Genomic DNA, 22,722 nt, shown 5'->3' with positions numbered 1-22,722 from the left:
AGCCACCCAGTCATCCCCTTTTGTCTCTTTTTAATAAAGATTTTATTTATTTGAGAGATAGAGATAGAGAGGAAGCACAAGCAGGGGGAGGGGCAGAGGGAGAGAGAGAGAGAGAGAGAGAAGGAGAAGCAGACTCCCCAGAGCCTGACGTGGGGCTCAATACCAGGACCCTGAGATCATGACCTGAGTCGAAGTCCAATGCTTAACCAACTGAGCCACCCAGGCGCCCCACTACTTTTGTCCTTTAACCTTCATAGTCACTTTATAAGTGACTACCTTTACTATGACATAGTAAAGGTAGCTTTACTATGTTTGCTTTTACCTGTGAAATTTTTTCCTTTCATATTTTTAATTACGGCCTTTTCTTTCCACTTAAGGAATTTCCTTACACATTTCTTGTAAGACTGCTTTAGTGGAGATGAACTCCTTTAACTTTTGTTTGTCTGGGAAACTCCTTACCTCTTTTTCTATTCTGAATGGTAAAACTTGCTGGATAGAATATTCTTAGTTGTAGGGTTTTGTTTGTTTGTTTGTTTTAGCATTCTGAACTTTTGGTCTGCAGTTTCTGCTGAAAAATCACCTTATAGCTCTTTATGGGGTTTTCCTTGTATGTAACTCTCTGCTTGTCTCTTGCTTTTTAAAAACTTCTCTTTATCATTACTCTTTGGCATTTTAATTATTATATGTCTTGGTGTAGATATCGTTAGGTTCATCTTGTTAGGGACTCTCTCTGCTTCCTATATCTTGATGTCCCCAGATTAGAGTCATCTTCAGCTATTTCTTCACATAAATTTTTTGCCCCCTTCTCTTTCTCTTCTTTTTCTTTCCTTTTTTTTTTTTTTTTTAAGATTTTATTTATTTATTAGAAAGAGAGAGCAAGCACAAGCAGCGGGAGTGGCAGGCAGAGGGAGAAGCAGGCTCCTCGCTGAGCAAGGAGCCCAATGAGGGACTTGATCCCAGGGCCCTGGGATCATGACCTGAGCTGAAGGCAGATGCTTAACCAACTGAGCCACCCAGACGTCCCTCTTTCTCTTCTTTTTCTAGGATCCCTATAATGCGAATGTTATTACACTTGATGATGCCAGAGTCCCCTTAACCTGTTTTCATTTTTTATTATTGATTTTTCTTTTTTTTTTTTTTTAAAGATTTTATTTATTTAACAGAGAGAGACACAGCGAGAGAGGAAACACAAGCAGGGGGAGTGGGAGAGGGAGAAGCAGGCTTCCCGCGGATCGGGGAGCCCGATGTGGGGCTTGATCCCAGGACCCTGGGACCATGGCCTGAGCTGAAGGCAGACACTTAACGACTGAACCACCCACGTGCCCCATTATTGATTTTTCTTTTTGCTGTTCAGCTTGGTTGCTTTCCATTACCCTGTCTTTGAGATTGCTAATCTGTTCTTCTGCATCCTCTAATATGCTTGTGGTTCCCTCTAGTGTATTTTTTATTTCTGTTATTGAATTCTTCAGCTCTCACTGGTTTTTTAATTTTTTCTGTCACTTTGTTGAAGTTATCATTGAGTTCATCCACTCTTTTCTCAAGTCCCATGGGTATCTTTATGATCAGTACTTTGAATTTTTTTTATCAGGCATATTATTTTTTTTTATTAATTTTTTTTATTGTTATGTTAATCACCATATATTACATCATTAGTTTTTGGTGCAGTGTTCCATGATTCATTGTTTGTTCATAACACCCAGTGCTCCATGCAGAACGTGCCCTCCTCAATACCCATCACCAGGCTAACCCATCCCCCTAACCCCCTCCCCTCTAGAACCCTCACTTTGTTTTTCAGAGTCCATCATCTCTCATGGTTCGTCTCCCCCTCTGACATACTCCCTTTTTCTTCCTCTCCTGTTATCTTCTTCTTTTTCTTTTTTCTTAAAATATGTTGCGTTATTTGTTTCAGAAGTACAGAACTGTGATTCAACAGTCTTGCACAATTCACAGCGTTCACCGTAGCACATACCCTCCCCAATGTCTATCACCCAGCCACCCCATCCCTCCCACCCCAACCACTCCAGTAACACTCAGTTTCTTTCCTGAGATTAAGAATTCCTCATATCAGTGAGGTCATGTGATACATGTCTTTCTCTGATTGACTTATTTCACTCAGCATAACACCCTCCAGTTCCATCCACGTCGTTGCAAATGGCAAGATTTCATTCCTTTTGATGGCTGCATAATATTCCATTGTGTATATATACCACCTCTTTATCCATTCATCTGTCGATGGGCATCTTGGCTCTTTCCACAGTTTGGCTATGGTGGACATTGCTGCTATAAACATTGGGGTACACGTACCCCTTCGGGTCCCTACCTTTGTATCTTTGTGGTAAATACCCAGTAGTGCAATTGCTGGATCGAATGGTAGCTCTAATTTCAACTGTTTGAGGAACCTCCATACTGTTTTCCAGAGGGGTTGCACCAGCTTGCATTCCCACCAACAGTGTAGGAGGGTTCCCCTTTCTCCACATCCCCGCCAACATCTGTCGTTCCCTGACTTGTTAATTTTAGCCATTCTGACGGGTGTGAGGTGGTATCTCATTGAGGTTTTGATTTGGATTTCCCTGATGCCGAGCGATGTTGAGCACTTTTTCATGTGCCTGTTGGCCATTTGGATGTCTTCTTTGGAGAAATGTCTGTTCATGTCTTCTGCCCATTTCTTGATTGGATTATTTGTTCTTTGGGTGTTGAGTTTGATAAGTTCTTTATAGATTTTGGCTACTAGCCCTTTATCTGATATGTCATTTGCAAATATTTTCTCCCATTCTGTCGGTTGTCTTTTGGTTTTGTGGACTGTTTCTTTTGCTCTGCAAAAGCTTTTTATCTTGATGAAATCCCAATAGTTCATTTTTGCCCTGGCTTCCCGTGCCTTTGGCGATGTTTCTAAGAAGAAGTTGCTGCGGCTAAGGTCGAAAAGGTTGCTACCTGTGTTCTCCTTTAGGATTTTGATGGACTCCTGTCTCACGTTTAGGTCTTTCAACCATTTGGAGTCTATTTTTGTGTGTGGTGTAAGGAAATGGTCCAGTTTCATTCTTCTGCATGTGGCTGTCCAATTTTCCCAACACCATTTGTTGAAGAGACTGTCTTTTTGCCATTGGACATTCTTTCCTGCTTTGTCAAAGATAAGTTGACCATAGAGTTGAGGGTCCATTTCTGGGCTCTCGATTCTGTTCCATTGATCGATGTGTCTGTTTTTGTGCCAGTACCATACTGTCTTGATGATGACAGCTTTGTAATAGAGCTGGAAGTCCGGAATTGTGATGCCGCCAGCTTTGCTTTTCTTTTTCAACATTCCTCTGGCTATTCGGGGTCTCTTCTGGTTCCATACAAATTTTAGGATTATTTGTTCCATTTCTTTGAAAAAAGTGGATGGTATTTTGATGGGGATTGCATTGAATGTGTAGATTGCTCTAGGTAGCATTGACATCTTCACAATGTTGATTCTCCCAATCCATGAGCATGGAACGTTTTTCCATTTCTTTGTGTCTTCTTCAATTTCTTTCATGAGTATTTTATAGTTTTCTGAGTACAGATCCTTTGCCTCTTTGGTTAGATTTATTCCTAGGTATCTTATGGTTTTGGGTGCAATTGTGAATGGGATCGACTCCTTGATTTGTCTCTCTTCTGTCTTGTTGTTGGTGTATAGGAATGCCACTGATTTCTGTGCATTGATTTTATATCCTGCTACTTGACTGAATTCCTGTATGAGTTCTAGCAGTTTTGGGGTGGAGTCTTTTGGGTTTTCCACATACAGTATCATATCATCTGCAAAGAGTGAGAGTTTGACTTCCTCTTTGCCGATTTGGATGCCTTTGATTTCTTTTTGTTGTCTGATTGCTGTGGCTAGGACTTCTAATACTATGTTGAATAGCAGTGGTGAGAGTGGACATCCCTGCCGCGTTCCTGACCTTAGGGGAAAAGCTCTCAGCCTTTCCCCATTGAGAATGATATTCGCTGTAGGTTTTTCATAGATGGCTTTTATGATATTGAGGTATGTACCCTCTATCCCTATACTCTGAAGAGTTTTGATCAAGAAAGGATGCTGTACTTTGTCAAATGCTTTTTCTGCATCTATTGAGAGGATCATAGGATTCTTGCTCTTTCTTTTGTTAATGTATTGTATCACGTTGATTGATTCGCGGATGTTGAACCAGCCTTGCAGCCCAGGAATAAATCCCACTTGGTCCTGGTGAATAATCCTTTTAATGTACTGTTGGATCCTATTGGCTAGTATTTTGGTGAGAATTTTTACATCCATGTTCATCAAGGATATTGGTCTGTAATTCTCTTTTTTGATGGGGTCTTTGTCTGGTTTTGGGATCAAGGTAATGCTGGCCTCATAAAATGAGTTTGGAAGTTTCCCTTCCATTTCTATTTTTTTGGAACAGTTTCAGGAGAATAGGTATTAATTCTTCTTTGAATGTCTGATAGAATTCCCCTGGGAAGCCATCTGGCCCTGGGCTTTTGTTTCTTGGGAGATTTTTGATGACTGTTTCAATTTCCTTAGTGGTTATAGGTCTGTTCAGGTTTTCTATTTCTTCCTGGTTCAATTTTGGTAGTTGATACCTCTCTAGGAATGCACCCATTTCTTCCAGGTTATCTAATTTGCTGGCATAGAGTTGCTCATAATATGTTCTTATAATTCTTTGTATTTCTTTGGTGTTGGTTGTGATCTCTCCTCTTTCATTCATGATTTTGTTGATTTGGGTCATTTCTCTTTTCTTTTTGATCAGTCTGGCCAGGGGTTTATCAATCTTGTTAATTCTTTCAAAGAACCAGCTCCTAGTTTCGTTGATCTGTTCTACTGTTCTTTTGGTTTCTAGTTCATTGATTTCTGCTCTGATCTTTATGATTTCTCTTCTCCCGCTGGGTTTAGGCTTTATTTGCTGTTCTTTCTCCAGCTCCTTTAGGTGTAGGGTTAGGTTGTGTATTTGAGACCTTTCTTGTTTCTTGAGAAAGGCTTGTATTGCTATATACTTTCCTCTCAGGACTGCCTTTGCTGTATCCCAAAGATTTTGAACAGTTGTGTTTTCATTTTCATTGGTTTCCATGAATTTTTTTAATTCTTCTTTAATTTCCTGGTTGACCCATTCATTCTTTAGTAGGATGCTCTTTAGCCTCCATGTATTTGAGTTCTTTCCGACTTTCCTCTTGTGATTGAGTTCTAGTTTCAAAGCATTGTGGTCTGAACATATGCAGGGAATGATCCCAATCTTTTGGTACCGATTGAGACCTGATTTGTTACCTAGGATGTGATCAATTCTGGAGAATGTTCCATGGGCACTAGAGAAGAATGTGTATTCCTTTGCTTTGGGATGGAATGTTCTAAATATGTCTGTGAAGTCCATTTGGTCCAGTGTGTCATTTAAAGTCTTTATTTCCTTGTTGATCTTTTGCTTAGATGATCTGTCCATTTCAATCAGGGGGGTGTTAAAGTCCCCCACTATTATTGTATTGCTGTCAATGTGTTTCTTTGCTTTTGTTATTAATTGCCTTATATAATTGGCTGCTCCCATGTTCGGGGCATAGATATTTACAATTGTTAGATCTTCTTGTTGGATAGACCCTTTAAGTAGGATATAGTGTCCTTCCTCATCTCTTATTACAGTCTTTGTTTTAAAATCTAGTTTGTCTGATATAAGGATTGCCACCCCAGCTTTCTTTTGGTGTCCATTAGCATGGTAAATGGTTTTCCACCCCCTCACTTTCAATCTGGGGGTGTCTTTGGGTCTAAAATGAGTCTCTTGCAGACAGCATATGGATGGGTCTTGTTTTTTAATCCAATCTGATAGCCTGTGTCTTTTGATTGGGGCATTGAGCCCATTTACATTCAGGGTAACTATTGAAAGGTATGAATTTAGTGCCATTGTATTACCTGTAAGGTGACTGTTAACTGTCTGTTGTCTGTGTTCGTTTCTGCTCTTTGCTGCTTTTAGGTTCTCTCTTTGCTTAGAGGACCCCTCTCAATATTTCTTGGAGGGCTGGTTTCGTGTTTGCAAATTCCTTTAGTTTTCGTTTGTTCTGGAAGCTTTTTATCTCTCCTTCTATTTTCAATGATAGCCTAGCTGGATATAGTATTCTTGGCTGCATATTTTTCTCGTTTAGTGCTCTGAAGATATCTTGCCAGTCCTTTCTGGCCTGCCAGGTCTCTGTGGATAGGTCTGTTGCCAATCTAATGTTTCTACCATTGTAGGTTACATATCTCTTCTCCCGAGCTGCTTTCAGGATTTTCTCTTTGTCTCTGAGACTCATAAGTTTTACTATTAGATGTCGGGGTGTTGACCTATTATTATTGATTTTGAGAGAGGTTCTCTGTGCCTCCTGGATTTTAATGCCTGTTTCCTTCCTCACATTAGGGAAGTTCTCTGCTATAATTTGCTCCAATATACCTTCTGCCCCTCTCTCTCTCTCTTCTTCTGGGATCCCAATTATTCTAATGTTGTTTCGTCTTATCGTATCACTTATCTCTCGAATTCTGCCCTCGTGATCCTGTAGTTGTTTCTCTCTCTTTTTCTCAGCCTCTTTATTTTCCATCATTTGGTCTTCTATATCGCTGATTCTCTCTTCTGCCTCATTTATCCTAGCATTTAGTGCCCCCATTTTTGATTGCACCTCATCAATAGCCTTTTTGATTTCGATTTGGTTAGATTTTAGTTCTTTTATTTCTCCAGAAAGTGTTTCTCTAATAACTTCCACGCTTTTTTCAAGCCCAGCTAGTATCTTTAAAGTCATGATTCTGAACTCTAGGTCCGACATCGTACTAATGTCCGTATTGAGTAGGTCCCTGGCTGACGGTACTACCTCTTGTTCTTTTTGCTGAGGTGATTTCTTTCGTCTTGTCATTTTGTCCAGAGGAGAATAGATGAATGAGAGAACAAAATGCTAACAGGTTTACAACATCCCCAGCAAATATACTGTATACAAATCAGAAAAGACCTGAAACCAGGGGAAAAGAAAGGGAAAGAAAGAAAAAAGAAAGAGAAAAAGAAAAAAAAAAAGAGAAAAAAAAAGATAAAAACAAAAACAAAACAATACAAAAAAGGCAGAATATGATCAAATATGATCAGGCTAGTGCATAGATCAGTGCCACACACTAGATTTTGGGCGTATTTTGGTCTGTTAGAAAAAAGTGCCTCCTAAAATTTTAAAGGAAGAAAGACATATATGTACAAAATAAGGGTTGATACAATGAAGGGATGGAAGATGACTGTAAAGATGAAAATTATAAAAGATTTTATAAAAGGACTTGGTAAGATAAGTTGTTTGAAAAAAGAAAGAAGATTTAAGAAAAAAAAAAAAAGGAAAAGGGAGAGAATGTGATCAGGCAGGAGACTAGAACAAAGCCATACACTAGTGATTTAGGGTATATTTTGATCTGTTAGAAGAAACTGTACCTCAAAATTTTAAAGAGAGAACAACTTATATATATATGCCAAAAATAAGGGTAACTTACTATGAAGGGATAAAATATGACTCTAAAAATAAAAAATGTTTTTTTTTTTTTTAAAAAGGGATTTATAAGATGTTGGTTGAAAAAGGGAAAAAGAAAAATAAAAAAAAAAACAGTCAACAAAAATTAACTTTGATGAAATAAGGAATCATGGTAAAAAAAAAAAAAAAAAAGCCATGAATCTATGTGCAGTATTCCCCTAGCGCTGGAGTTCTCCTATTCTCCTTGATTGATCAACTTGGTCTTGGCTTGCTGGCTGTTTGTGCTGATCTTCTGGGGGAGGGGCCTGTTGCTGTGGTTTCCAAATGTCTTTGCCGGAGGCGGAATTGCCCCGCCCTTGTTGGTCCGGGCTAAGGAAGCTGCTCCGGTTTGCTCTCAGGAGCTTTTGTTCCCTGCAAGCTCTCAGTACAGCTTTGGAGGACCAGGGCAGAAATGGTGGCCTCCCAATCTCCACTCGGAGGAGCTGAGAACTCGGGGCCCCGCTCCTCAGTGCGCCCCCAGAGAAAAGCAGTCACTCCCGTGTCCCCGGTCTCCGGCCGCACTCCGTGCTCACCCGGCCTGTGACTGAGCGTTTCTATCTCTGGCACCCGACCCCGCGCGGAGTCTCCAAACCCAGCAGATCCCTGCAGTGCGTTCCCGCACCGCTCCTCCCCGGGAAGGAAGGGGAGTCTCCCCGGATCTGCTGCTTGTTGGGTCCCTGCTGGGGGAGCCGTGCCCCGACTGGGCCACAGATCACAGTTTATGGCAACCCCGAGCTGAGAGCCCGCGACTCTGCTCCGTATCTGCAGCCGGCTTCCCTGCTCTGATACCTGGGAGCTCTGGCGCACTCAGGCATCCCCGGTCTCTCTGTGACCCCCAAGGGTCCTGAGACCACACTGTCCCGGGAGGATTCCACCCCCCGCTTAGCCACTGCAGCGACGTCCCTCCGCCGAGCCAACTTCTAAAAGGTCCGATTTTGTGCTCCGCGGCTCTATCACTTGCCAGAAGCCGCCGACGGAGGCCCCTCCCCCGCCGTCTCTCCTCCTGAATATCGCCTCGGATTCACTTCTCCGCACGCCCTACCTTCCAGTAAGTGGTCGCTTCTCTGTTCAGAGAGTTTTTGCTACTCTCCTGTTCGATCTCCTGTTGAGTTCGTAGGTGTTCAGAATGGTTTGATCCCTATTCAGCTGAATTCCTGAGACCAGACGAAATCTAGGTCTCCTACTCCTCCGCCATCTTGCTCCGCCTCCCTATCAGGCATATTATTTTTGTTTCATTTTGGTCTTTTCCTGTGGCTTTTGTCTTGGTCTTTCATTTGTGACATATTCTTCTGTCTCCTCATTTTGTCTAACTCTGTGTCTCTATCTATGTATTAGGTAGGTTGCTTACATCTCCTGGACTTGAACATACTGGCCTCTGTAGAAGAGTGGTGCCCTATAGTGCAATCTCCCTTGGTCACCAGAGCCACATCCTCCAGGGTTGTCCCCTTTGTGGGCTACTTGCACCCTCCTCTTATGGTTGGGCCTCAGTTACCCTTAGTTCAGCCAGCTGCAATGACCCACCTTTCCTTCTGTTTGTGCACAGGACAGGGTTTGCTCCCTGTACTGTGGAGAGACCTGTCTGTGGCTACTGTGGGCTTGCTGGTGGGCAGGGCCAGAAGTCAGCCTAGCTGTCTGCAAATAGACTCTCTGACACAGCTGCAGATGCACAGTAGGGCAGGGCTTGCTTTCTGCATAGCCAGCTAAGAGGCCTGGCTGCAGAAACTGTGGGCATGTTGGTATGTGGGGTTATCTCTCCCTCTTTCCAGAGCAGGAGTCACTTTGAAGTGGTTCTGGTCCCTGTGGGAGTTGCTTGCAGGGTGTGGTGGGGTAGGAGCTGTTTTGGCAGGATGCCTGCTGAGGAATCAAGCAGGTTGGATGGGGTGGGTCCACAGGGGAATGCTGGGGTGGGGCATCCTAATGCTAGCAAGGTAGATGAAGAGTATTTCTAGCTCCCACAAACATCTGGCTATCTAGGCTGAGGAAGGGAAAGAGAAATGGCCTCTGCCAGCACTCTTGTTCCTAGAAAAATCTCATGCAGCCTCCTGCTCCTCCAGCACACATTTTAACATTAGTAAATAAATCTTTTCCTGTATACCCCATGTGCTTTTCAAACTGCTGCTTCTGTGTTGGGTCTTGGGCTGAGTTTAGTATACTGGCTCTTTAAGGGCAGGAACTCAGCTTTCTCTCAGTCTCTGGCTCTCCCACAGTTATGCTTGCCGAGTTTTACAGCTCTTGGATTGAAGCCCTGCTGGTTTTCAAAGCCAGATTTTTGGGGACTCATCAGTGTGAGTCCCCAAGTCTGGGGGTGCCCTGTGTGGGATCAGATCCTCCTGCTTCTTGGGACTTGTGCTGCCCCCCCCCCCCCGTTTGTGGTTAGTTGTACCAGGAATTTGGTTCCCAACTGCAACTCTGCCCCTCCTGCCCTTTTTGGTGTGGCTTCTCTGTGATGGAGCTGTTATCTTGGTGTGTTTGTGGGACAAGTTGAACTCTGGATCCTCCTATTCTGTTGTCTTCCCAAAACTCCTGGTCTTTCTGATTTTAAAATATAGTAGATTCATTAGAAAACAAGAAACACACCTGTGTCTATGATGTGGCATAGGCATTGGGGGGGGGTTGATGGATTTAAGATAACTTAGTGATAAAGAACCTGTGAGGGAGAGAAGGGAGAAAAATGGGTGACTCTTATTATCCTTGAACTCTAAGATGAATGTTTAGAAATTTTGTTACAAGAATTACAGGCCATTAGAAAATGTGGAATACATCTTGCTTATCTACTATATTCATAGTACTTAGTTCCTGAAATGGGGAAAATTCTTTCTTTATCCTGACATTGTTTTCAGATAATAATGTTTTTAAAAATAGCAAAAAAATCTTTAGAAAGAGTCAGTGTTTTATAACAATATTTTATCTACTTCTGGGTTTTCCTTTGGTGTTTTTAGAGTTCACAGTGTTAACTGATAATGACATTTTTCTTTTTACTTACAGCACAGCCAAGTACAGCATGTGGTCATTCCTCCCTCGATATTTGTATCTGCAGTTTAGCAAAGCTGCTAATGCTTTCTTCCTGTTCATTACTATATTGCAGGTAATATTTCTGAACACATTATTAGAGTAAGCTTTTTAGAAAAGAAAATATAAAAAGCTCATTTAGCTGAAATAAGAATTTGATGTAGAGAATAAATTCAAACACTGTTAAGAAGAGAATTCTCTTCTTATAATATTTAAGTTACTCAGTAAGACCCATTTTGGGGCTGAAAAACATGTTTATGCCCAATATATGATTTGGTCCACAGTTCTTCCTGATTTAGATCACTAATGAGATATTATTGGACCAACTTCTATAATTTATGCCGCTTCCATGATAGGATAATTTTAATATATTTAAAGGAATAGTTTAAAGAAAGTCCAAATGCTAGTTTAAAATAGCTAATTTTCTTTTCTTTTCTTTTCTTTTTTTTTGTATTTCAGTAAGAACACTTAATGTGAGATCTACCCCCTTAACAATTTTAAGTATACAATATAGCAGTGTTAACCATAGACATCTGTTGTACAGCAGATCTCTAGGACTTATTAATTTTGCATAACTGAAACTTTATGCTCATTGAATAACAACTCCTCATCTCTCCCTCTCTCTAGCCCCTGACACCACCATTTTACTCTGATTCCATGAATCTGACCATGTTAGATGTCTCATATAAGTGGACTTATGCAGGATTTGTCATTCTGTGGGTAGTTCATTTCACTTAGCATGATGTCCTCAAAGTTCATCCATGTTGTTATGTATGGCAGGATTTCCATCTTTTTGAAGTCTAAATAATATCCCATTGTATATATGCCACACTTTCTTTATCCAGTCATCCATTGACAGACATTGAGGTTATTCCCATATCTTGGCTATGGTGAAAAAATTATGAACATGGGAGTGCTGCTATGTCTCCAAGATCCTGATTTCAACTCTTTTGGATAAATACCCAGAAGTGGGATTGCTGATCCATATGGTAGTTCTATTTTTAATTTTTTGTAAAAGCTTCATATTACTTTCTATAACAGCAGCACCATTTTCTATTCCCACCAGAAGTATACAAGGGTTCCAATCTTTTCACATCCTCACCAACACTTGTTATTTTTTTGTGTTTTGCTAATAGCCATCCTAACATGTGTGCAGTGATATCTGACTGTGATTTGGAATTTCATTTGCATGATGATTAGTGTGATGTTGAGCACCTTTTCATGTACCTCTTGGCCATTTGCATGTTGTCTTTAGAGAAATGTCTATTCAGGTCATTTGCCCATTTTGATTGGATTATTTTTTTTTCCTATTGAGTTGGAGTTCCTTATATATCCTTATCAGATGGGGGGGCTTCAAATATTTTCTCCTATTCTGTAGGTTGCCTTTTCATTTTATTGATGGTTCCCCTTGCTGTGCAGAAGCTTTTCAGTTTGATGTAGTCCCACTTGTCTATTTTTGCTTTTGTTGTCTGTGCTTTTGGCGTCATATCCAAGAAATCATTGCCAAGACCAATGTCTAGAAGCTTTCCCTCTGTTTTCTTTTAGGAATAACATCTTCTCAAAACAGTTAAATTCAAGACTTTCCATATTTTGGTTTATTCCTGTTTATTCAAACTTATTTTCATCATGAACCCTACAATCCAGCACAACCCAAGAGGCAAGCCTCCTCACAATTCCCCAATTTTCTTCCTATCTCTAGACCTTGGTTCATTATATTACCTAACCCAGAAGACACTCATCTGGCTATAATCTATCCATTCTCTTAAAGGCGCAGCTCAAAAATAACCTTCCTTCAAACTTCACGAAATTCCATGCTCCATCTTCATCTTCTGTAGCAGTGATCTGTGCTGTATGTTATAACTGATTTTATTTTTCCTGGAAAACTGAAAATTCCTTGAATAGAAATAGTGCCTTCAAAGTGGCCAAGCTTTGGGATAAAAATTTAGTGAATTTGTTGAATTGAACTTAAACAGAAGACTGGCATTAGTGAACATTTATAGAGGTCAACATAAGTGTGTACCAAAATTTGTGCATGGAATTAAGAATTCAAGGATGAATTATTAGACCTAGCTCCTACCTTTGGAGAGCTGGTAGTCTTAACATACAAATACTTTAAGAAATATTTATAAAGTGTTAGGGGAACACACCATCCTTTGGGCTTGAGGGTGAGTGGTTCAGGAAAAGCTAGTGAAAAAGATGACCTTTGAGCCAAAGATTAGAGGAGGAGGAGTCTAACAGTAAGCAGAGAGGCAGCAGAAGGAGAGAGGCCTTTCAGGCACAGGAGACTGTGTGAGCAAAGGCACAAACAGGAAGCACTGGTTGCCTTTTATAGGAAACAGGGACAAAGAAGGGGGGAGGGAAAGAGGTAGAATTTTCTCTGAGAACATTTTATGTATTTTGAATTGTGAAAATTGCAAGTATTAAGATTTTTTCTAGTGTATGAAATGTTCTATGAAACAGCAAAATTTTTGTTTGGAGCATAGGGTAGAAAAGAAGCTAAAGATGTCAGCTGAGATCAGGTTATAAGAAGCTTAGTGTGCTACATTCAGAAGCTTGGACTGTATTCTAGGGATAGGAAAAAGGCAGTGACAGTCAGGAGCTAGAGTGAAGTGACCAGCTCTGGTTAGGCTTAACTGAGGGAGAGACGAGAGAGGCCTGCGAATGACAAGACTGGCTTGGAGGGGCCCTGCAGAGAGAGATGGAGAGGAGGGGCAGATAGGAGTTATAGGAAAGAGATTTAATTGATAGCCTAAGCAATCCTAAAATTTCTCCCCTTCCTCTTCTGGTTCTCGAATTGTATTGCATTGTATGTATTTTATTTATTTTGTTTATTTTTATTTTATTAATTTAATTTTTATTATGTATTTTTATTGTGTATGTATGTAATTTTATTTCTTAATGTATTTGTTTATGTAATTTTTAATGTATTTATGTAATTTTATTTCTTATGTATTGATGTAATTTTATTTTTTATGTATTGATGTAATTTTATTTAATTTTAACTTATTTTTATTATTTTTTAGAGATTGTATTTATTTACTTGAGAGAGAGAGGGAAAGAGCATGAGCAGGGGGAGGAGCAGAGGGAGAGGGAAAAACAGGCTCCCCGCTGAGCAGGGAGCCCCACTCTGGACTCATCCTAGGACCTGAGATCATGACCTGAGCCAAAGGCAGATGATTAACCAACTGAGCCGCCCAGGTGCCCTCTCAGATTGCTTTTAAAGTAACTATAAGAATCATCGAGAGTTTCAAAATAAACACTATTTTGCTACACAGAGAGATAAGCAGGAAATAAGGCAGCATAGAGAGTACACACAGGCCCAAGTCTGGAAATACAGGGCTAAGAACTGGTCTAAATCTGGAAAACTAAAGGGGCCAATCTAGGACCTCACCTACCCTTCTGTCCATCAGGAAACTGCCACGGCCTGTTTATCACTTTATTTCTCATTTTATTTATTTAGAGAGTGTGAGCAGGGGTGAGGGGGGCAAGAGGGGGGCAGAGAGAGAGAGAGAATCTAAAGGCAGGCTCCACGCTCAGTGCGGAGCCGCATGCAGGGCTCAATCTCACAACACTGAGATCATGACCTGAGGCGAAATCAAGAGCCAGACACTTAACTGAGCCACCCAGGCGCCCCACTTTATTTCTCATATTTTAAACAGTAGTGGGTAGACCCAGGGTGCTTTCCACCGGAAATTATAAGAAATGTTATTCGCCTGTGCCTCCAAAAAAATTTTCTCTTTTGCCTCAAAAAGAAGATTCAGTTAACTGACCTTCTGGATTTAACTATTTTGAGAGGATGGTATTTTAGACATTTTAAGTTTTGAACTATTCTCTTCAAAATGTAACAAAAGTATTATATTGGAAAGGTGACATAATGACCAAAGTGTTAAGAAGTTGCACTTTTGCATAATGTAATGTTTAGTGTCCTGCTTCAGGGAGGGTTTTGATATGCTAAGAGTCTCCCTCCTCTTTTTATTTAACACTGTGGGTTGTTCTTATGTCCCGGGTATGCCACTAGTAGCCTGACTTTTAGTGTTAAGCAAAATATAAGAGTCATCATAAGATTCATGGTCACTCTGTTTTTGCAGCAAATTCCAGATGTGTCTCCAACGGGAAAATATACAACTCTCTTGCCTTTGATGATGATTCTTATGGTTTCAGGCATCAAAGAGATTGTAGAAGATTATGTAAGTTTACTGTTAGTGAAATGTTCTCAAAACTACTCCCTTGAGTAGAAGAGACATAGTTGTTGTTGTTTTCAAGCTTCTTGTTGGAACTGGTATAATTTTTTAAATCTGTAATTGATGTGAAAAATCAAATTAAGGTTTTAAGATTTCAAATCTTAAATTGTGTGTGTGTGTGTGTGTGTGTGTGTGTGTGTATTTGAGAAACCAGTAGGACTTAATTGTGGTCATAAGATATATCTTTGAGGCTATAATGGAACCAGAAAATCCTAACGGGCTAAAAAGTTCAGGAATTGTGCAGTGACTTCATTTCTCCTTTAACCTTATCACAGATACAATTTCTTTCTTTTTTTTTTCCTCAAGATTTTATTTATTTGTTAGAGAGAGAGAGAGCACAAGCAGGGGGAGGGGCAGAGCAAGCAGAGGGAGAAGCCGACTCCCGGCTGAGCAAGGAGCACAACGTGGGATTCGATCCCATGACCCTGAGATCATGATCTGAGCTGAAGACAGATGCTTAACCGCTTAATCTGGCTCAGACAGACTGAGCCACCCGGGTGACCCCACAGATAGAATTTCACATGAGCTTACATATTTCAGCAGTGAAGGAAAAGAAGAGAGATATTTAATATTTTCTGTTTGTTCTTACCCAACCTGCTACAGCTGGGGTCACTCTAGTAGAGTCCCCTTCCTCCTCACTCACAATCCTAATGCTCATTTTCCAAAATTGCTAGCTATTGTTAGTCCTATGATTCTGCCTCATTCCTTCATATCTTGAAAAGATAGGTCATCAGTAAGATCTATTTGGTTGCTGGTCTTTTGATTGCTTTATAAGATGAAAGAATTTTTCAAACTTAATCAAAAGCCTTGAGCTAAATTGGGGCATAATTCAAGATTAATTATGTGTTTAACTAGAAAGATAGTCATTGAAAGCAATGTATAATATGCTGACATTTTAAGTAGCACTTCACTGTGTAGGAGGCCCTGTATTGTATGTATTTGTATGCGTGTGTGTGTGTGTATTCAATTACACTGAGGCACATACTGGTCCGTGACCTGACATGGCTACATTCATAAGAGGCAGAGCTGGAATGTCAACCAAAGTAAGCTGTCTCTAGGGACCACATGCTTAACCACTTTGCTATACTCCTTCCCTTAGATCACATCTTAATTTAGAGAGTCGGATAAGAGCAAAACAAAATTGAAATTAGTTATAGCCAAAAAAACCCCCACAAAAAAACAACCCCCCCAAAAACAAACAAACAAAAAACCCAAAATCCTTTACAATCAGGTTTACTGCCTCTATTCTTTCCTAAACCTCCTATGACTTGTATTATGATGTGGATTATTCACTTTGAACTTTTAACATAATGGATTTTTTTCTATAACAGAAACGACATATGGCAGACAAATTAGTTAACACAAAGACCACGATAGGTAAGATATTAGATTAAGCTTTTATTCCCTTTCACTATAAAAAATATCCAAATTGACCAAATAGATATACGTACTATGTTTCATAATGTTTCATTATTTAAAGAAATATAGAAAACAAAGAACAACCATTAGGAAACTGTTTTCTATATGTGACAATCATCAATTATGTTAATTAGAATAAAATAAACAAAATTGGAATATTTGGGATATGAGCAATTCTTATGTCCATAAAAAAGATCTGGGTGTTACATAGTCTCTCTCAGTCCTAGTTTTGATATGTGTTATCTTTGTAATTGATTAGAAATATATAATGTTGCTTTCGGGCTATCAGCCAGTATTTTAGCATGTAACAGCAAACTGTTTTCTCTTTAGGATCGGAAGTAACTTAACATAGCTTTACCTAACAGTCATCTATCTATCCTTATGTTAAGTTACATTATATTATACATATTGCTCTATTTTGGTGCAGTGATGTGAACACAGTTTACATATTTTTCCAGTTTATATCAAGGTTAAATTAATAAAGACAGTACTTTATAAAGAAACACATTTAGTTTTTTGGAAAAATATCTTCTATTATTTTGGAATTTACCTAATGCAATTGTTACAGTTAATACATAGTTCTGTGTTTTCCAGTGTTAAGAGAGAATGCGTGGAAAATGATTATGTGGAAAGAGGTAAGAATGTATTTTAAGTTAGTAATAAGCACCTACCATATTTAGAGTTACAGATTTTTATCTCTGAAACATGTCTTCAAGAACTGTCAAATTATCCTATTTTGTAGATGAGGAAGGAAGTAGAGGGTCAAAGGGAATAACTATTTTGCTCAAGCTCACACAGCCTAAAAGTGGTGAAAATAGGCTTTGAATTTAAGTCTGTTTGGTTGGAAGTCTACATGCTTTCTAATGTGCCTCAGTGTTACTTTTGTGTCATTGACTGGAATATTTAAAGATGATGCTTCACAAACTGTTGCTCAGGGTACAAGGCAACCTTTATATGGAGACTACCTCAGGGAATATTTTCATGTATATTTGCCCTTGGGATAGAGGTTAAAGGCATAGTGGGTTAAAGGCAAAGTATCAAAAGCATTGATACTTTGTCTTCATCAATAATTCATTACTGACCAGTGTAAAATTCCTTTGAACACTAGTTGTAAGAGTGTTTTGATTTCTAAGTATTATCAGTATGTCTTTCCCTGAAAGAGCTAGAGCGGGTGAGTCAACCATGATTACGTTTTGCTCTTCTCATTGGGACTAAGAGGAAAAAGTCCCTGAGAGATCCACTCCATTCCTGGTTGGCAGAGTCTCAGGGGAGACGGAGACGGTTGGTGAGAGACAAGAGGAGAGGAGTGAGGCGGCAGCAGGGGGAGGGGGGCTTCTTTCTGTGCAGAGGTGATTGCATGATCTGAGCTTTAATTTACTTACCCCCAGTGTCTTCCACTGGAAGAACGAGCCAAACAGCTAGAGCCAAGGACCAGGAATTCTTATCCCTCTGACTCATTTTACCACCTGTACAAGCAAACAGAGCACATTGCACATCAGGTGCTTACAAAAGGAAAAGGGAGTTGATTTGGGGGTCCTTTGGGCAAAAGAGAAAAAGAGTTTGTAAGAGATGTGCTGGTCATGAGCACCCTTAGAGTAACGACTGCCTGCTATCAGTTCCCTGGGTGCATAATCTGCATCAGTATTGTTTCTTGGTGGGAAGTCTAGTTTTAATTACAAAGTCTCAAACTTATCTCATTCTAGTCATTGTTAAATCTTGCTGTAAGTTAGTTGTTTATATAAGTTACAAACCCTTTATCGTTCGCTGCATTGTGACCTTGATATAAGTTGTGAATGTTTAATTGTCAATCCTTTTTTCTCCCCTACTGTTGCACGTGTTCTCAGCATTTATAGACACTTAAATAGCATTTAATGTTCTCTCCTCACTTTTATCCAGAAGTATTTAATTAAACTTTGTTCAATTAATGAAGATAGAAATGATCTGTATAATCATATTATATATAAAAAAAATAGTCTCCTTGTTCTCTTCCTCCTCCTCAGAAATTTTTTCAATATATGTCCAGAAATTGGTTTAGGAAAGAATTTTTACCCCCAACCTACCCGCCGATCCCACTTTTCTAGCTGCCCAGGAGGGTCCTGCCAATTTTAAGTGTCCTCAATACCTAGCATGGTGTAAATGCTCAAGGGGTTTGTTAAAGAAAAAGTACACAGGAAGAAAGCATCAGAAACTCATATTGCTGTCTTCAGGTATTGTTCCTAGTATTTACATCTCTCTTAGTTATAAGTTAGAATTCATTCATACATTCAGTCAACAAATTTTGATTGATTGATTGATGGAGGGAGATGGGCATTTTTTCTGTTCTACATGGACCTCACAGAGCAGCAGAGAAAAGCCCACCATTAAGCAAGTGATTACAGCGTGATAGTGTATGAACAGCACACAATTGCAAAAATAGTACTACCAATAGGTCTGTTCGGATTTCTCAACCTCGGCACTATTTACATTTTGGGCCAGAAAATTATTTGTTGTGGGGGGCTGTCCTGTGCATTGTGGACTGTTTAGCAGCATCCCTGGCCTCCATCCACTTGATGCCAGTAGCATCATCCCCTAAAACCCCAATGCAAGTTGTGACAACCAAAAGTGTTTCCGGACATTGCCAAATGTCCCTGGTGGGAGGGGAGGGCAAAGTAGCCCCCGGTTAAGAATAACCATTTTAGAGGGATGATTCCCTCCAAAAATAAAATTGTTCTAATGTAGCTGAAGTTTCTTAGCATGGCTCCAGGATTTTCACATCATAATTTTTCTTAAGAATATTTGACACATTTTGACTCTATTTTTGCTTTTTTTTAAAATTCATGCTTCTGTGATTTCTCTCCTGGTCTTATAGGTAATTGTGGGCGACATTGTGAAGGCTTCAAATGGACAGTTCCTTCCTGCAGACATGGTTCTGATTTCTTCTAGGTTGGTTATGATAGTGGGCATTTAAAGAACTTTTTTTTTAGATTTATTTATTTTAGAGTGTGTGGGGGAGGGTGGCAGACTGGGAGGGAGAGTCTCAAGCAGACTCTGCGTGGAGCCCCACTCAGGGCTTGATCTCACGACCCTGAGATCACAAGCTGAGCCGAAACCATGAGTCGGGAGTTTAACAGACTGTACCACCCAAGCTCCCCCACTTAAGGAACTTCTATTCTGAATTAGAAATTTTAAGAAAACCAAAGGCCTACCCTTCTCACCGCTTTCTGCATCCCTCTCTCTCTTATTATAGATCAGCAAAGTTTTACTGCAAAGTAAAGTTGCAAAACCTGCAGTTTTACTGTGAAAGGACTGATAGTAAATATTTTCAGCTTTGCAGGCCATGCAGTCTCTGTTGTAGCATCAGAAGCCACCATAGGCAACATGTAAGCAAATAGGTGTGGCTGTGTTCCAATGAAACTTTATTTGTAAAAAGAGGATTTAGCCTGGATTTAGCCTGTGGGCCATAGTTTGCTGACTGTTAGTCTATACTTTTATTATCTTTTCTTTAATTTCCCTGGACATATTTTCTTCTAGCCTAATTGTTAGATTAATTCTATCCCTCCTGTAATTTCTACAGACATTCAGCAAAATTAAAAAAGTATGCTTATTATCATATTTTAATCTCATGGCAATTCTGAGATGTTCCCATTCTATAAATAAAGTGACTCACACAAGAGTAAGTGATCTTTTCAGTACCATTAGGTGGGCTCATGTGAGGCCCAAGTTTAAAAACACAGCTTCTGTTCTTTTTGTAGAACTATATTGCTTTATTCATTGGCCATTTTAGAGGAAACTTACACAGAGACTCCCTACAATGGGTATTTCCTTTCCATTAGGTCATGTCTGACCACCTCTCCATATGCTTCTATGTTGGGCCCCCTGGGGAGCTCAGCTGTCCCCTCCTTCATGTTCTCTGTAAGGAGAACATAGTCTTGGGCATCTGTGGGTAAGGGTGGCTATAGTCATGAACACAGCTGCATTTGACATGTTGGGTAAACTGTTTCCCTAGATCAAGTCATAATCATCTCCAAGTGATAAAAATGTTCCTAGCCTTCTGGACACACATCATCTTGGAGCATGGAGAGATTTACTGGGAAGAGATATTTGTTCTAGAGCCATTGTCTGAGCTGGAAAAGCAATAATGCCAACACTAGCTCTTATTCCTACCAGATGCACTTTGTTCTTTTGCCATCAGTGCATTAACCCATTGGACAAAGGAACTTACTGTTGCTGATAGGTTTCTCTCGGGTTTGGTTAGGAGTATGGGGTTGACCACAGGAGCCAGAGATGTACCATAAAGGGCTTTGTTTTTACAACCTCTACATCATTTGTATGTGTGACTTTCTTTGCCTCTTTCTCTCAAAAAAGTACTACTTATATGGAAACCAATCTTTTTTTTGGAGTAGGAGAGAAGTAAGGGGGAGATTAAAAAAATCATTGTTCTTGGACTTTTTTCTGGCAGTTTTACAGATATTTTCTAAGTTTTCACCCTGCCCCCACTAAACAGCTTAGATACAAACACACACACACACCAATGCTTATTTGATTGGGCATAAAAGTAAGAAAACCACACTGAGTCCCAGAATGAAGTGAGATCCTAAGAACACTAAAAGGTAATACTGTGTCAGTATAGGCTTTTTCCCTGAGTGTTTCTGCCAAACCCCGAAGACCATAAGCTTCTATTTCATTGAGCATAGGAAGTAGGCGATTCTTGCATAAAGCTGAGAACTACACCCTTAATTAAGGGAGAATGAAGAGTAAAAACCACCATGCTGTAGGGGGCAATAGAGAAATGTGCTTGTCTTGACTTTGGCATAGGGTGGAGGGAAAACTGAGATTCGAGTTGGCTCATGCAGATGTGATCTCTGAATTCAACTTGCCTGTGTGCTGAAAAGAATTTTAAGCAGAGAATTTAATGTGATCCTGGAAAATAAAGAAGAAACCTCTAATTAGAAAGAGATAAAACAGACAATGGAAAAGGTAACAGTCCAAAAGAAAATGGCTGACATTTTCTCAGAATTTTTGGAAGTCCGTCCCTTAGATTCATTGGGTTTCCTGGATCTGCAGCTAGAACTAAATAATAGGGAACATCAGAGTAATTTTGAATGTGATAATCAGAACTATACCAAAGGTGTTCATATTGTTCAGAATGAGAGTGAAGATATCGATTGGTTAGAAACCTTAAACTCTGGATATTTGTCTAAAAATTTACTTTAATATCTAAATGATTAGACATAGAATATATAGCTTCCAGCCATATCATGGGGGAAAATTATTTGAGAAAAAGGAAAAGCCCTCACAAGTAACTAAAAATAGAAAAAAGGCAAAAAGAGGGAGAAATAGAATGCACTTAATCAGGTAGTAGAATAAATAAAAATACATCAATAACAAAGCAAATAGATTTCAGAAGTTAAAGAGAGAAGATTATAAAATTGTCCAGCTATATGTTGTTTACAAGAATTTCACAAAACACAAGTGCTCAGGAAGATGGAAATGAAAAAATACATACAGAAATAGTAAAGAAAATAAGTCCAGAAGAGATGGTATCACCATTAGATAAAATAGACTTTGAGGCAAAAAGCATTATTTGAGATAAAGTGTCATTGAAGAAAAAGAAAAAAAGCCATTTCATAATAACAGTTTTAATTGTTATTAAATGATATGGGTTAAACATAAAGAAAAAACTTAAACATCTACAAGAAATTTATAAACCTAACATCATACTGGGATGTTTCAGTGTTTGCTTTCAGGAATTGATCAAATGGAGAAAAAAGTCAGTATGGAGGTAGATTTGAAAAGTACAATGCCAACCTTGAAATAATGGCATGTATAGAAATTTTTGGTGTATTGTACCAAAAAGCAATATATACATACTCTTCAAGCACAATTAGGAACATTTGTCAAAATTGTTAGGACATAAGAAAGAAAAGATTCTAAGGGACTGGTATTCCACAGGCCACTTGCTCTGACCATAATGCTATGAAGTTTGAAATCAATAATAAAAAGATAACTAGGAACTTTATAAGTTGGAAATAAAACATGCCTCTAAACAATTCGTGGGTCAAGGAGGCAATCATAATGGAAGTTGGAAAATACTTAGGTTTTAGTAGTTATGAGAATACATAAAATCTCCTATGATACAGCTAAGTTGATAGACATTTTTAGCTTAAAATGCTTTCATTAAAAAAGAAACGCCAAAAAAATAAGCTAAGAATCTAGTCTAAGAAGTTAGCTCAGTACAAAAGAATAAACTAAAATCAGGCATAAGGAAATAATAAAGAGAAGTAGAAATTAATGAAAAAACAATGGAGAAGGTCAAAATGGGGAAAACTTGCTTCTTAGAAAAAGACAAATTAAAGTTCTGGTAAGATTAATCAGGGAAGAAAAGGAAAGTCACCAATACACAATACTACAAAATTGAAAAGTTGATATAAGTATAAATGCATCAGAGATTAAAGAAATGAGAGGATCTTATGAAAGTTTTATAATCACATTTTAGCATTTAAATGAAGTGCATAAATCCATAGAAAAATATAACTTACCAGAACTTATTCTAGAAGAAATATAGAACCTGAATGGTCCTATAATCATTAAAGATACT

The 22,722-nt window shown here is 39.2% G+C and overlaps 1 protein-coding gene across 1 annotated transcript in view; it reads left to right on the top strand.

Moving 5' to 3' along the window:
* Nucleotides 1-22,722, top strand: part of LOC114211960 (phospholipid-transporting ATPase IB-like) — a 229,618-nt gene that overhangs the window by 5,697 nt on the left and 201,199 nt on the right. Inside the window, exons 2-6 of the mRNA XM_088021973.1 lie at nt 10,462-10,561; nt 14,574-14,672; nt 16,058-16,103; nt 16,740-16,780; nt 18,994-19,067. Of these exons, the coding sequence (XP_087878099.1) occupies nt 10,462-10,561; nt 14,574-14,672; nt 16,058-16,103; nt 16,740-16,780; nt 18,994-19,067 (360 nt within the window). The remainder of the gene's footprint in view (nt 1-10,461; nt 10,562-14,573; nt 14,673-16,057; nt 16,104-16,739; nt 16,781-18,993; nt 19,068-22,722) is intronic.

The sequence above is a fragment of the Eumetopias jubatus genome, unplaced genomic scaffold, assembly GCF_037043125.1.
Source record: "Eumetopias jubatus isolate StellerSeaLion01/CBP00866 unplaced genomic scaffold, mEumJub1_p1.0 scaffold_3, whole genome shotgun sequence".
NCBI classification, from domain to species: domain Eukaryota; kingdom Metazoa; phylum Chordata; class Mammalia; order Carnivora; family Otariidae; genus Eumetopias; species Eumetopias jubatus.
Note: the sequence above shows the minus strand (reverse complement) of the source record. Positions and strands in the feature narration are given on the sequence as shown.